This window comes from Chiroxiphia lanceolata, chromosome 3 (genome assembly GCF_009829145.1).
Source record: "Chiroxiphia lanceolata isolate bChiLan1 chromosome 3, bChiLan1.pri, whole genome shotgun sequence".
Taxonomy (NCBI): domain Eukaryota; kingdom Metazoa; phylum Chordata; class Aves; order Passeriformes; family Pipridae; genus Chiroxiphia; species Chiroxiphia lanceolata.
Genome location: NC_045639.1, coordinates 45,628,270 through 45,644,561, shown reverse-complemented (window position 1 = coordinate 45,644,561; position 16,292 = coordinate 45,628,270). Strand labels below are relative to the sequence as shown.

The 16,292-nt window shown below is 35.7% G+C and overlaps 1 protein-coding gene across 3 annotated transcripts in view; it reads right to left on the bottom strand.

Annotated features, from left to right (window-relative positions):
• PDE10A (phosphodiesterase 10A) overlaps nt 1–16,292 on the bottom strand; it is a 353,600-nt gene that overhangs the window by 10,820 nt on the left and 326,488 nt on the right. For all 3 annotated transcript variants that reach the window (XM_032682873.1, XM_032682871.1, XM_032682874.1), the window contains exons 15-20: nt 15,651–15,734; nt 12,402–12,552; nt 9,779–9,934; nt 6,410–6,582; nt 4,328–4,439; nt 88–168 (exon numbers count right to left, since the gene is read on the bottom strand). In XM_032682873.1, the coding sequence (XP_032538764.1) occupies nt 88–168; nt 4,328–4,439; nt 6,410–6,582; nt 9,779–9,934; nt 12,402–12,552; nt 15,651–15,734 (757 nt within the window). The remainder of the gene's footprint in view (nt 1–87; nt 169–4,327; nt 4,440–6,409; nt 6,583–9,778; nt 9,935–12,401; nt 12,553–15,650; nt 15,735–16,292) is intronic.

The following is a 16,292-nucleotide window of genomic DNA, read 5'->3' as shown; positions in this document are numbered from 1 at the left end:
ATGTGTGTGTGTGTATATATATATATATATATATATATACATATATACATACTGTAACATGTACCATTTTACTGAAAGAGTTCATACCTGACCCTGAGGGACTTCATCTTTCTTGTCTCTGTCCATCATAGGAATGGGCTGGATACCTGTTTTCTTCATTTCATCACCCTGGAGAAAAGCAAATCAAGACTAGTGAGACCTAAATTATTTTCCATCTTCTATTCTTTGTCAATCTAAAAATCCAGAATTTAAAATAATGTGTGGTACAGTTCTGAGGCAATTTCAGAAAAATGCCTAAGGGGAGTAAGGAGAGCCTCATTTTATACATTCACCTAAATGACAATGTAAATCACAGATGCTAAAAATTAAGTCTTTAAGTCAAAATACACATATTTTCCTTGTTTCCAAGTATGTCTTCATAACAAAAAAGCAACTGGAAGAATAAAACCAAAGAAATTTTATTGTGTTCCATTCATACTTGCTCTCATCTTTCAAAACATTACCTGTTTAAAGCACCATAATACAACGACCAATAGAATACAACCCACCAATGCAAGGAAAAGCTGAGTAAAACCAGACGAATTCATATTATGCCCTCTTTGTCAACAATTTAGTCTTTTTCACCATGCTACTTTGAAGAAGTTGCCTGTCAAACAACTGTCTTTTCTTTAAGTACCTACATTCATGGGAAGAATACTGGGAAAGATGCACTGTATCCAAAGGCCACATATATGTAATGTACAAGAGAAAACTTTCTCCCTATACTTCAGCCATTACCAGCAGAGCAGTTAGAACACGTTTCTGAGCCTATATTGGGCCTTGAAAACAATTACTCCTTAAAAATCCATAAGTAGCTGGCTACTTTCCGTAACAAATTGAAGTTTCCAAGTCTTATGCCTCAATTGCCTTGTCAAAACACCACAGATGTTTAATCTTGAGGGGGAAAGGCAACTACAGCAATGGCTGGTTTTATCTACTGCCCACATCTGAGATTCCAAAGTGATCTTCAAATTACTAATCTTATGTATTGGCAAGGTTTTGGTAGTGGGGGAGGCTAGAGAAGTGACTTTGGTGACTTCTGTGAGAAGAGGCCAGAAGCTTCCCCCATGTCCAACAGAACCAACACCAGCACAATGAGGGCTGCTATGGAGAAAGTTAACTCCAACCCAGACAGACCCAACACACTTTAGTTAGGGAGAATGCTTATGCAGGACACCTGCTCATACAATATTTCCTTATCTGTGTCCTTTAATGTGAGATTCAGCCTACAGAGGTTTAGCTATCCGAAAGCTTGGGACATTCCCTAAGTCTGTGTTCTATCTTTCTGCCACAGCTATTGAAGATATCTCCAGAACACATTTTATTACATCTTATAAGATTCTCAAAGCCACATTTTAAGTGCCAATGTGCCTTTCCAAGGGAAGATTTTGCTACCTTTACTCAAAGAGAAGTTTGCATTATAATAAATTGACTCTGGTCTGAGCAGAGCATCTTTCTGTTTGAGTGTCTTGCAAATACCTTGAGTCTAGAGAAAATGGGGACTTCTGGAAGTCAATTCCCTCTTGTATATTTGGCCTCAACATCACTTATTAACTATGATCCTGTTGAATTAACCAACAAGAGTCGTAATCAGGAAGCTATTTTTTAATTGATGTCTATATTATTCCCTGCATTATTTCTTTCACCAGGTAGTTAAGAGAGTCTCAAATCATGGAATGTAGTCTCTGTTAGACATTTTGCTGTTGAAAGAAACAAAGGGAAAGGCCTCATTCCTCAGCTGAGGGGGGGAAAAAAGACACCTGTAACAATTCCAAGCACAGAACAATTATTATTTAGGAACTGTAAGCAAATATTGCTTTCATATGTCCCCAGTAAATAATATTTAATTTTTTTCCATTTGGTTGAGGTATTGCAATTGACTGATCCAAGACTGTTCTATGGCTACCATAGCCTCAATGATAAGAACCTTAACACTAAACCATTTAGCATCATACGATTTTAAGCAATTTGATTAACATAATATTAAATGCCTGAGAAACACTTGAATTCAGAACTTTGAGAAAACTTTCCAGCCTCTGACTTATTATAGCAAAACTGAACAAATCTCAGATTCATCTTCACCCTTTCATATGCACTATAAACACAAGGTTTTTATGTTCAGTATGAGAACATATACATGATACACTGTTATTAAAAATGCTGCTTTTATCCTCATGGTTATGATCATGATCAGAAAGTTAAACATGAAATTTTAACCCAAAAAGTTTGTATCACACTTGCAGTACAGCTGTAATAAATGGCTTATAAGTCTCTTAAAAAATACTGCAGAAAGGGTTTAATAACTGCCTCATATCTCACACCACAAAAAAAAAAAAGCACAGCAGACATATTTATACAAGTTAGTAATCCTCTATAATCCTATATAATTGATGAGCAACATACTATTTTGCTTGAATTGTAGCACTCAGAGAAAGTTTCGTGTTATCAAGGCAGAACTTAGCTGAAGACACCAGCTATACTGGGGTTCAATGACAAAGAGATCAGTGTGACACACCACAAAATTGCTGCAACCTCTTCAGCAGTTATTATTTTAGTTAACGATTACCCAAAGAAGAAATTTTATAAAAACACTCTGATTACATCATTCAACACATTAAGATTATGAACTCAAGTAGTAATTACAAGCAGTAGTTTATCCTTCTCTTAGAACTGTAATATTCTATTCTACTTGTAACTTATGTAGTGTAACCATTCAATATAGTTAAATACACTTTTCTAGAGGTAATTACGTAACAATTTATGCAGTGAAATCTAATCTTTCTATACCTGTGGCTGGATCTGTCAACCATCCTGCCTGGATCACAGTATATTCAATTCCTGCTGTGTTTCAATTAATCTCCTCTTAAAAGAGGATTCAGTAAAACATCAATTACAGAATTCAATTTCTGTCAATAAATTCTAATTTACATTTGTTCCATGAAATAGCAATATATCAAGATCTACCTTGATAAACTAATCCTTGGATTACCAAAAAAGTTAATGTCTGGATAGGCTCAATTACACCCATAATTCCATTTTTACTATTGTCAAGTAGAAAAAAGTTTGTGAATTCAGTCGAGAAGGAAGAATCAAGATTTGCATTGAAAAGTCTTTTTACTTATAAGCAAAAAATTGAGTATGTAATCACTGAGGGTCATCAACATTTTATCTCCATTATACCACTCACAAGGACACTCCCTTTCCAGTGCAGGGATTTCAGAAAGTGAGTACTAAACTAGATTTTGAGCTTATATATTTTTCAAATATTTTGTTATAGTCTGAGCTGTTTATAATTAAGAGAATGAGAACATATGAATACTAAAGACACCCACAAGCCGTGCACATCTGGTATTTCATAATGAACGTGCAACAGGCAGAATAACAATCTCCACACTGTATGCATGCTACATCAATTCCATGGGTCTGATTTCTATTTTATGCCTGTGTAAAACAGAAATAAGCCCACTGAACATTGCAGACTTTCACAGGGCACATAAGAGAACAACACTTCATCCTACACACATGCAATGGTAGTTCTGAAAATACAACGTATTTTCTAAAGTTGCATAACTCAGCTCTATGCAACAACTTCAGAATTTATTCCTTATTTCTAAAGTAGTCAGTTCCACTTTAAAAATTAAACAATGAGAACATTTACTCCTCAGCATAAAACACATGGGAGATTGAATCTTTATTTGTGAACACGATTATATTAGTACAGCTCAATGTCTTATTTCAATTCTCAGTACATCTTAAGTACATCTTCAGCATATTAAAAACTCAGCTCTATCTGAGACCCAGTTGTTGAGCTGGCTCACAAAGAAGATTCAAATGGTCAGAAGAGGAAAATTTTCAAGTTTGCCATATTTGCTTTAGCATTTCCTGGACTTATACTACAGTTTTGTTTCAAGTATATTTCAAGGCAGCTGACCTGGAAGGTGGTTTCATATTTTGCATTTCTAGAATACAAATATATCCTTCAATAACTACAGTTAGTGACCCAAAAGACCTTCCAGACTTTCTTCTGTGTTCTGTTGCTTGGTCACGCTATGTCAGGACATACTTTCTACATTTTCTTTAACAGAGAGAAAGAACACTGCCTGAAAATTAGATATCTAACTCAGCTCTTTAAATAGCTTCAGAGTAAACAACAAACACATGCCTGCACCAGTAAACTCTCTTCAAAACAAGCACACCAAATTATTGATCGAAAAACACTTCTAGTTGGGTTTTGTCCTTTCTGAATACTTCAATTTATAAAAAGAGTAGAGAAGAGAAACACACGTACCTCAGCCCAGAACTCCGCATATATATCGTTGGCCGTCAGTCTGGTAACTGGCCACAACTTTGTTACAGAACACAAATCACAAGCCGTCATCATCAGGCCAATCACTCTATCTCTAAAATAAAATAACATTAAATTGTAAGAATTAATGATCACACTGCAAGGTTTTTATTTGCCCTTCTTCAGGTCAATCATCAGTAATGTATATATACTACAAATTTTCTCCCACTTAGCTTGTTTCTTCCTCACTTTTTTGTGATTGATTGGTAAGGCATCGCACAAATTGTAAACTATATTCCCTGTTGTATTCCCTACATTGTTTGCAACCAGACTTCATTGACCATTCCCTACACAATCACATACACAGACCAGTCCATAGAATGCCTGCCTGTTAAAACATTCACATACCCCTCTCTAATTTTCTGAAAATACAGTATAAGTCTATAAAAAGAAAGATGGCATATCCAGTTGCTGCATTTCTTTCTGTTCTTTAGAGAGGAAAATATTCTCCATATAAGAGAGAAAATTAGTTCTAAGTCTATTTCAAGGTACTCTGTCATTGCTTTTTTAAAATGAATTTGAACCCTGACAGGACAAGAATCCTACACGTAACTCTGTCCTATACACTGTCAAATCTGTACACAGAGTAACTGAACATCAGTAGAATTATAATTATTATTAGAATAAGACACACACCCACACACAAATCTCATACAATCAGTTTTCTAGCACTTGTCTACTGTCCAAACCTATGGTTTGTGAATCTAAGTTTTATAAAGCAAACTGGCAAATTAATTAATGCATTCACATGTTTTCCACTCTGTGGAGAAATTAGGATGACCCTTAAGGACACCTGCATCTTTGTTAACAATGCCTATTCCATGTAAAAAAGCACAGAGCTAATTAACTTGCACGCAGGTATGATGGCAGTCATTAAAACTGTACTAACAAACAAATATACTGGGGAAATGCATAAATACACAATATAATCAATAGATAAATGGCAAAGCGCAATTCCCCTGAGTTAAGATAGAGGATTCATCAGCCACATAAGGGTCGAATTTAGTTTTCCATTGCACATACGGTACCAATTACAAGTCTTAGATTTGTTAGCCACATTACAAACTGATGCCTATCTTGTGGCTTTGAACTGAAAATGCCCTGAAGGCAGGTAAGATTTTAAAAAATATAAACAGAATATTCAATCACACACTAAATAGTTGTTATCTTATTAAAATTTTGTAAATCCTAAATTTAAGATTTCTGATAAATTTCATTCTCAGAATTTCAGGAGCTGCTATGTCTTTGTCTTTTTCAGATGTTGAGGTTTATTAAAATCTGATAAGTTTCAGTTCCATACTAGAAAATAAGTTTTTTTAAAAACTATTTTTCCTACAGTGGTATAGTGATTTATTCAAAACTACTGGCAAAAGCCTGTAAAACTCCTCAAAGAAGACCTAAGAACAGAAGTTCCTTTTGAAAAGAAAACCGAATGATGACTCAATATTTTCTCATATTGCCTCCCTAATTTTTCCATTCATTAGATTAAGGACAGGATCCACTTTTGAGTAAAGAATCTCTGAAGGGCTGCATAGGTGCTTTAATGAAGCCTGTTATGAGACACATCTCTCATCCAGACTGCAGTTTTGCTTTTGTGGACAGTCATGTATATGAATATGAATATTTTATATTTTTTAAATCTTAGAGCTGTCTTAAATCCCAAAGGTTGAGATCTGACCACAGTTTTTCTCTAAAAAACATGTTGACAGAATAATAAAAATATTGACATAAAAATAAAACAAAGTAATTACTGCAGTAGGCTTTTTTCCCCAACACCTAACTGCCTGTGCACTAAACTTTCCTCTGCAGATGACCTGACACTGAACTGTGCAGATGACACCCAAAGGCAGGGTCAATGCAAACATAAAGCAATGGAAATCCTTGGTACATATTTGGAATTTTACACACTGCTGGTCTTAGAAATCACATATATAAGAAAATAACTGTTCAGAGACAACTAAAAAAAAAAAGGTTTCTCCCTCTAGATTAATGCCATAGGGATCTACTACTGGCTTGCAGCTTCACCTGTGTGCTTGGTTCTTAAGGTTTAACGCTCCTGTCTGATGCAGCTCTTCAAGTTGTTTTCTATTTCCAAAATACAGGGCAAGGTCTGTAGCGATGATGGCTTTCCGGATGATCTCAAGTACTTGCTCATATTCGCTGGAGCTCAGATTGGAGAAGACATTGTGCCCTTCCAGCTATGAAAAAGTAAAAAACCAATAAAAAGCACAAGCTCTAATTCTGAGATGATTTCAGCCTTTACTTTACCAGACAGGTTACAACGGTTTTACAGCCCAACGACAAGTTTAGATGCAAATTCAAATGATGACAGCCTGAAATTCCCATTTTTATCTTTCCTTTTTAAATATTGTCTAGAATAAAACCTGTGACTAAACCATTAATTTGTTTTTGGGACTGCTCCTTCTGAAGCCTAAAGGTATTACTAGAGAAAAATTCTAGCTTTTTCTTCTCTGATTTATAAGTATTACAGACTCAGTCTAGACTGTTAGCTTGAAAACTTGTGGACAAATCCTGGTCCTGAGTCCTGCACGGTCAAGTTGGTAAACTGAGTGCCTGATTCACTTTAGCACAATTTTGATACTGCATAACATATAGTATGGATAAAGAAAAGAAGTTGAAAGTACTAAATAATTTTCTTTTCCTAATGTTCCAAATGAAATGTGCCCAGAATTGATGCATTTACTGACATAATTTTCCGTATAGAAATAAAGTTAATTATTTTAATGTATAGGACCATCTAGGGGAAAAGGCTGATTTGTTCAACCTTGAGTTAACTGACTCATAAACTAAAGACAATGATTTCCACTATGGAAGTTCTGGCAACACACCACTGTTGTCCCTTTTCAGTTTCCACTGTGTATTATTGAGCATTTAACTGACAATATCCATGCACTGTGATAGCTCAAGAAGCTATGCAGCAAATGTGGGTAGAGTCCTTCCCAAATCTTTGTTCGTGAAGCCTAGCCATGATGATATCACATTTTGAAAAGTCAACACTATTTGCTGTCTCTAAGATTTGGAAAACAACTTGTCAAAAAGTCTTCCTACTGTTGAGAGGAAGCAGAAAAGAATGAGCCAGCCATGTCAAGGTGTGCACATTCAGAAACAGAAAATATTATTAAAATATATCAAATGCAGATATGTTTTGACATTTAATTGGCATTTGGGCTGAAGCTCATAAAAAGTTTCCCTGATTTTCGTCAAGCATTTACATAATTTGCTCAAAATAAATCCTCTGCAGTACAATTAGGCTTGGTTTCTTTCACCATCTGGAACGTAAACATCACTTTCCAATATTTTTACTTAGACGAGTAGATTTACTGGGAATAATTAATAGAAAATACAATCCATCTGTGTCTCAATGCTCCTCTGACAGACTCCTAAGTCACAGAACATGGTGTTTTTTTTAAAAAAAAAAAAAGGGTTCAGAACATTTTAACCTATCATCAACATTTTGGGAGTATGAAATTATTACTATCAGTTTTCATGATTTATGGTTTTGGGGACCCTTTCCTCCCCAGCCTTGCTGTCTAATCCATGAGAACAGGATTTGTCCTAATTTGTCCTAATATTTAAATTATTCTAGATTCTACTCTTATGCTTTAGAAGCTGCACTCTCAGAAAGACCACTGTGACAGATTCTATTCATACTACTAGAAAAGAACTGATTCTGTTAGGTACTGACAGAAGCTGCGAGTTATGAGTATGTCACTTAGGCTTTTGAGCAGTACATACAAAGTACAACTCCCAAGATTTTGTTCTTTCCCTGCTGAGCTAAAGCTAGTGAAAAGAATCTTCTCTATTCACTGTAAGTGGATGAGCAAAGCAGCTCTGCAATTTCAAGCAGTTAAAAGTACTGCAGGTTAGTAACGTAAAATTAAAACTCATCCAGATAAACCCTAAATATTTTGGTGGGTCCAGGAATCCAGTAAGGCTTTTTGATTCAAAGAAAAACAGAAAGTCCAAAACGCTGCTCTAATCTGTCTTTGCTTCTAATTACCACCCATGGGGTACTTTGGTAGTTGGTGTCTTGAATCCACGCTATAGCCTTGACCACTTATCCCCCTTTCCTGACTCACACTAACAGCATGGCTAAGAAGTAGCAGGGAAGCAAAAGGGTTCCCTGCCTTCTTGGAAAATGGGACTTTCATCGATTACTACATTTCTGCCGGAAAAATGCAAAATGATTTGGACAGGGAAGTGTTAATGACTGAGGAACATGCTCACTGTGCACAAACTCACATGAGGAATGAACACTAAACATCTAATGCCATACCAGCACTGAAGGATTCAATTATACCCTCCTACATGAAGGAACATTCAGAGATAAAGCTTCTATTCTGTGATTAAATGTGTATGATACCTAAAACCATAATCACAAGATGTGCTTCTGAATACAATAGAGAATAAGTATTTTTCCTAAAAGTTGATTAGGTATTTAAGAAAATAAATATCTTTTTCCTCAAAGACCACAAAGAAAGAAAAGTTAACAATTACTGGCACAGTAGCGTGGTAAGGCTGCGCATTGAGTGTGTGCATGGTAAACTAAAACCACTGAGCACAAGTATATTATGGACTGGCCGTTAGTTTCATGAGTGACAGTTCTCACTCTTCTAACTGAAAAAAAAAATTCACTAATGAAAAAATATCTGTGTGTCAGCACACCTGGATTTCCCAAAATGCATCTGCATGCATTCTTGTAGTTTTGTCTTAATTAAACAGACACGTGACCTAATATTAGGAACTCTCCTTCACAGAATATTACCTTATTCATTTTTTTTATTTCAAATTGCTGAGTAACAAAGAAGCACAGGATAACATAATGAAATAAGTTTACGATTTTCATGCTTGCAAAATTAACATTTCCTCTTTCATGCCACACATTTAATGTTCACAGAATTTATTACAGCATATTTTCAAGCTTCTCATGCAAAAAAACCTCAGTATTTGAGGGTTTTTTCAGAATTTCAGGATGGTTGAAGACTTTGTCACAGTCCAATATGACGGAAATATCTAAGTGAGAAACTGATTTTTCATTTTCAAAGTTCCTATTCCACATAGTCATAGGAAAAAGCCTCATTGACCCAGAAGCTAAAATCTGCAAAGGAAGGCCATAAACAAAGGTCTTCAAGTACACAATACCTTTTATAACCTCAAGATTTTGAGAAAGCTATGTTTTGCATGATTTTTGAATGCTTGGATTGCTAATTGTAAAACCTGGCTTGCTGTAATAAATCTTCCATTCTTCTAAATGAGTACTACAGTCCAGACACTAAATTAAGCATGCTTCAGAAAATCTACTGGGTAATGATGTGATTCCTATTTTTGCCACTGGACTCTCCTGCACAGAAGATACAATTTCAATAATCCTACCTGCAGGATGGACACAGTCTGCGAGAAGTGGTGCTGTTCCATTGTTGACGTGGAATAGAGAGCAGCTAAGGGGTGATCAAATTTCTGAAGATAGCTGTTGCTGTAACCTCTGTGATCCAGGTCATGACACAGGCATGCAACTAAAAGACCTTTGCGCTACAAAAAAAAATTGACATAAGCATGAAAAGCAGGATGTATTTTCTGCCCCTAGATGTCACTCTCTACCCAAAATACTGTAGAAGTTGCATCATGCACTGCCTTCAAAAAGCACATGGAGAGATATCCTTAAAATTGTGAGAAATATGACAGTGAGGACGTGCTGAATTAAAATTCTTGGTCCAATTGTAATTCAAACCTTTTATATATTATGCATTTAAAAAACATTGTTGCACAATTACATACTATTGGATGGACTCCTCTTCAGAAGAAATCTGCATTTTAAACAGAGTCTGGTCATCCACTGAATCCTCATCATTTTTATTAAAACAGTAACAAGCACAGTTATTGAGTTAGAAGAAATATATAAGGTGTATGATCTCCCAGTGAAGGCAGCTGCACCGAAGTTCAATCCCAGACCTGCTTCTGCAAGACTCCTCAAAGATGCTGACCAAGTCTCCTACTTGAAATTTTTTCTAGGAAGTCACTAATATGTGCCACAATTGCTGGACAATGACAATTGCAAAGAAAGACAGTAGCTGACTTTTCTTTATTTAATTAACTCTTAATATCCTGGAGAAATGGAATCCCTGAAATCTCTCTTTCAACACGCAAAATACATGAAGTCTTGCAAAAGGTTTTCACACAGTAGGTGTGTTTTAAAAACAAATTCATTAATGTTCGTGAATTTGTCACTGTCAGAACGGAGTATCATGAAAATATCTTTATAGACCTAAGAGCTGTCTTATAGTTCTGATGAGTGTTCAGTAAACAAGGATAAGGTTATAAAATCAGGCAGAAAAAGAATACTGACTAACCACCCATTACGTGAGCAACATCCAACCTCTACGCTGCACTAACTGATATGAGTCTGAGGAAAAATAGCAAACAATGATGCAACTAAAGATATTATTATAAATATACAATGTGTAGAAATAAGTTTGCAGCAACTGTAACTGTATTTCTGATTTTGAGACATTCACTTTTATTTTGAATGATGTCTTTTCAATATCGCAACTTGTGAAGTACATTTCTAAAAAGTACATAAAAAACCGAGATGATGCAGCAGCCCATGTCCATACAGATCCTCAGGAGAAGTGGAACTCTTAGGAACATAACACACACCTCTATCACTTGAAGGCATGCAGTAACAAGCTTGTCCCAGTCTCCATGTCTCAGGAAGTCATTTTTGTCAGTCCTTCAGGATTAGACAATGCCGTATCACAGTGCTCTTGACTTTGTACCCATCGTCCCTGCTTGGATCCCAATTCTTTGACCACTGCAAATTGCTGAATCTATTTATCTGTAAATCAGTGTCTCCCTTACAGTATTTCATACTTCTCTTTCTAACTCGAAGTGTACTGGTTTTCATATCATCATCCTTCACCAAGGACCAACCCATCCTAGTTCCCCAAACTTTTCTTCAGCAGTGTCCTGTATTCTTGTTGGATTCATCTGCAGTACCAAAAAAGGAGACTGCTTGAAAGAGCTGGAATATAGGCTGGTATAAGACACTCAAACAGATGAAGGCTGGCTGGACTTTCAGGGAACAAAGACTGTTTCCATCTCTCTTAGCAGCTGTCTCTTTTGCTCTCCTTTCTTTCTTACTCTGTATCTCCAAAGAGACGGACTTACTACTTGGTTTGTACTAAGTGTTATCGGAGCTTTAAATATTCCCTGAGGCTCCTCTTCACAGATTTTGTTAAAAGAATACTGATTTTTTTTTTCAAACTTGTATAGCTTTGCCAACACCATTTTCATATTTCTAATAGCACGTTTCCTTAAAAGAGCCAAACAATTTTGACTGAAATTTTCCCAAATGAATCTGCTTAAGGAAGTTAACAGAGTTTGGAAAATTACAGTCCAAATGACTAGTATTTGTCAGAGTTACACACAGCTGAAAACAGGTTCTCCCAGTCAGAAGTTTCATGTAACATTACTAAGAGACAGCACTCCCAGTTGTACTTACCATAAATCAGAAGAAAAACAAGTGACAAGTCTTTATACTGTGTATTAACATTCTAAGCCTTCCATTTTATTATTATATCTTTTCCAGTTAGTGATTTAATTTAAAGTTTGACTCTTCTCCTTTACTCACGTAAAGGATCCTCCAGATTCCACAGGATCCAATATCCAGGGTATTTCCCTCCCTCAGAAGAGCTCCAACACTTAGTTTAATTATTAAAGTCTGTGGTTGTAAGTGGGCAGGGAGAATCTCAAAACTTGGATATGGACTTACAGCAAATCTGCCACAGCTTTTTCAAGAGCAGAAATGAAAAATATGTCTAGAATTAGGAATCCGATTAATTCTCCTTCCTCAATCTCTCTACTCACATCCATTCTTCTATGGGGACCTTAACATACGCTCTGCCCAAGCCAACAACAAAACTCTAGCTTAGAAAATGTACTTGTACGAGAGTTGATAGCTCTGATGAGGTGTAGTAACTGACACCATCCCGTCACCTACCTCTAGATCAGTGAAAAGCCCCTGGTTGTTCTGTAGTATGGCATACATGCAATGTGCAACGGTAACTGCATGTTTCCAGTTGTGGTAGGGGACACGGCGATAATTCTTCTTTACAGACATAGTAAATCGGCACAGCTTTTCAAGTTCAAAGCTAGGAAGAAATTGATTTGGTTAGAGACAAGAAATAAGAACAGGAAAAATAACCAACAGAGGAGAAAAGATGCTCTTTGATTTATTTTTCTTGCTAAAGTACTCTCACTGTGGATGACTCATTGAATGACATGAAGAGTCATTTGTAGAATCACAGAATCATAGAATCAACCGGGTTGGAAAAGACCCCCAAGATCATCAAGTTCAACCCTTGATCCAACACCCTTGTGGTTACTAGACCTTGGCACTAAGGGCCACATCCAGTGTCATCTTAAAAATCTCGAGGGATGGTGAATTCACCACCTCCCTGGGCAGCCAATTCCAGTGTCTGATTACTCTCTCTGTAAAAAATTTCTTCCTAATATCCAACCTAAACCTCCCCGGCACAGCTTAAGACCATGCCCTGTTGTCCTGCTGCTGGTTGCCTGGGAGAAGAGACCGACCCCCACCTGGCTATAACTTCCTTTCAGGGAGTTGTAGAGAGTGATAAGGTCTTCCCTGAGCCTCCCCAAGTGTGGATACCTGACAATGGTCTCAGTTTAATCTGTTCAGGAACATAAGTCATGCTACCCAGCTCAGTCAACACAACTGCATAACCTTCCCTGCTCTCAGAAACTTGAAGTGTGATTTCTTTCAATAGTGATCAAAGCAGAAAATTCAGGTTTTTTTAAGCAAAGGACACAGAAGAAATCAACCTGTTTATATAGAAATGCTCCATTGTTGAAATTGTAAAAAAAGGAAGATATTCTTTTTCCAATACTTTTAGATTTATTTTTTTTTTCCAGTTTGGCCAAACAGAACTGAAATTTACATTTCATTGTTAATTCACTTCTCACCAAAAAACATTTTGCTAAGTAACTGCTGGTCAATCATATAAATGCCCAAAACTATAGCAATTAAGGGATTATTTCTTACAAGATTTTCTGATATATTTTTGCTTTTAATATAGACAAGGAAAATTAATTTAGGAATAAGAGTGTTTTCACTAAGGTAATAATAAAAAGTAATAAAGTTTTTGTTATGTTTGGCTTATGTGCTCATCAAAAACACCTTTGAGAGAGTTCACATGTAGTGCCAGAGTTCTGCATAGCCTTTACTAGACTTCATCTGCCAATGTTCCTTTGAAAGGAAAGCTAAATACTTTTTGTTTACAGATAGGAAATTCAGGCACAGATTAGGTATCAGGTAACATTTTCTAAAGTACCTCATCTGAGTGGCCTGGGGTGAAAAAGGAAAATTAAACTTGAGTCCAGAATTGAACTGCAGGTGCCAGAGTCCTAGATCATTGACTTTTCATCTCATAAAAAGATCAGTTTTCCCTTACTCTCATTTTTTCCCCTGTTACTGGGATTTGACTTCCTTTTATGTTCCATGTTTTGATAATTTCTTGGGTATATCAGGAAAGTGGTACTAATGTTGTAGTTCTGCAGTACATGAGAGCTGAGAAAAAAAAGCTAAATATCTCCAAGCTATATTTAAAAATATAAACATATATACTGCGTGGAGCCAATTCTATAGAAATACATATTTCTATAGCTGTATGCTGAGCAAGGTCATTATTATTCTTGTCCTTAGTCAGACATAAGTAAAACCAAAGGCATATTGCCTTTCAAAAAGCTTTAGTCTTTCTTTTCTTAATTCTAGAAAGTCAGAAGCTCTACAATAATTCGTAGAACTATTGTTTAAAGCAGTACATCATAATTCAGAATATCACAATAGTAACTTCCATTTACATCCAATATCAATTCAATGGTTATTACATAATATTACAGTTACAGCTAATGGGAAACCATTATCAATGATGTTTCAACATAGAACACTATTACTTCCTCTGATGTTGTATTTTGTATACTTGATTGAAGCAGTAAAATATTATTTCTTCAAAGGAGCAAAGAAAATGTAGTGGGTATTATAGACTTTTGTCTGAAATCCACTCTGGACAGGACAATTATACCTTTTATAGGTAAATACTTAAAGGCACAACCTTACTCCTCAATATACTAAAAAGCAAATTTTAGTCTTAAAATATTTGTATTTGTTTCAACGGGTTGAGAAGTTTTGTTCTTTCTGAAATTAAATACAAGTTCAGTCCCAACAGCCTCTTTTTCAAATATTTTCCTCATTTTTGTTTCTTTAACTTTATATGTGAAAGCTGAGATTCATTTGAAAAACATCAAGTAGATATCAATTCTTTCTCATTGAAGTCACACTTTGAAAGGAACTGGGAGTCAGAGAGGGAAGAGAACGGAACCTAGCCGAAAATCTGAACCCCAATCCTGCATCCACAGCCATTCAGTCAGCAGTGGAAACAATCTAATTACACTGAGCAGTAGAGAACTGTATTTAGAACAGTCACCCACTTCCACTGAGGAAAACAGAAAGACCCACCCAGTTAGTAAGATAAAATGAAGAACCAGCAAATGTTTCCCAAATGTTGCTCCCTTTTGTAGGGAGATACTTCCCCTTCCAATTGACCACCTACAGATTTTTTTCCACAATTCGGAGTAGCTCCTTTCTTTCAGCAATGGGACATACTTAGCCAAGAGACTATTGATCTTAATAATGATAATGGACACTGAGAGAAAGGTCAATAAATGAAGCATTTACTTTGAAAGTATTTCACTTCCATAATTAATGCACAACTATGCAAATAACTGATTTATTTAGCAAGATAAGATCTAACCTTGGTTTATTTTTACCATATACTCTACTAATTTCAGCAACTATATATTTGAAAAATCTGTATTTACAATCCTTCTCTCCTTTTTCGCAAGAATGCCTTTAATGTCTTTACCATCGTCTGTCTGAAAAACAATCTCATCTCAGAACCAAACAATGCTTCTATACATTGGAAGGACAACTGTTTGGATGATATCATGAGTTCGTTAACCAGACTGTTCACAGATTTTATTAACTGAAGACCAAGAAGCTAGGACAGGAAATTCAGCTTGCTTATTACATCCCTGTACAGAATAGACATAGTAAATATATGTCAAAGAAAACAGACCTTGAATTAGAAAATAATTACATCAAAATTTATTCATAAATAAACCCCCACAGAAATAACACAACTGAAGCAATAGATCATATACTTCATACCAGGCTGTCCCACAGGACTGGTGAACCATGTAGACAAAAATGGCAGGCCAGACATCCTCATATGGACTGATATCAAAATGGTATCTAAGAAGAAAGTTTCAGCTTAGTAAAGACAAACACCTTTACATTCTTACTAAAAGCAGGTGAAAATGACTAGGTAATGCATATGCAGCAACTTTCACTTGTTTCTGAATACACACAGAAAACTGAATTTACAGGTTGTATTTTCCAGTAATATTGAGTTATATATTTCTGCTAAGGTCAATGGAACTATGCTTATAGGATCATAGAATCATTTAATCATTTAGGTTGGAAAATACCCTTATGATAGTGCCCAACTATTAGCCTTTGCCTTTGTTTAGTTAACAGAAACATATATCTTTATTTAGGGATCCATTATTTAAGTAATAGACAAAAAAATCTCGGGGATGATGAGGGCTTTATAGGACCTCCTAAAGCATTTCAGTCTTTTCTCCCAGGAATTGTAAACATGGTGTCTCTAATAATATATTTACTGGCCTTCTTTTTCAATAATTTCTGTTGCAAATTGTGTAAGACTTGCTTTAATTTTGATAGAGGGAAAAAATCAATTTTACTGTCTAATAGAAATCAAAATGAAATTTTAAAATTAAACATTTATAA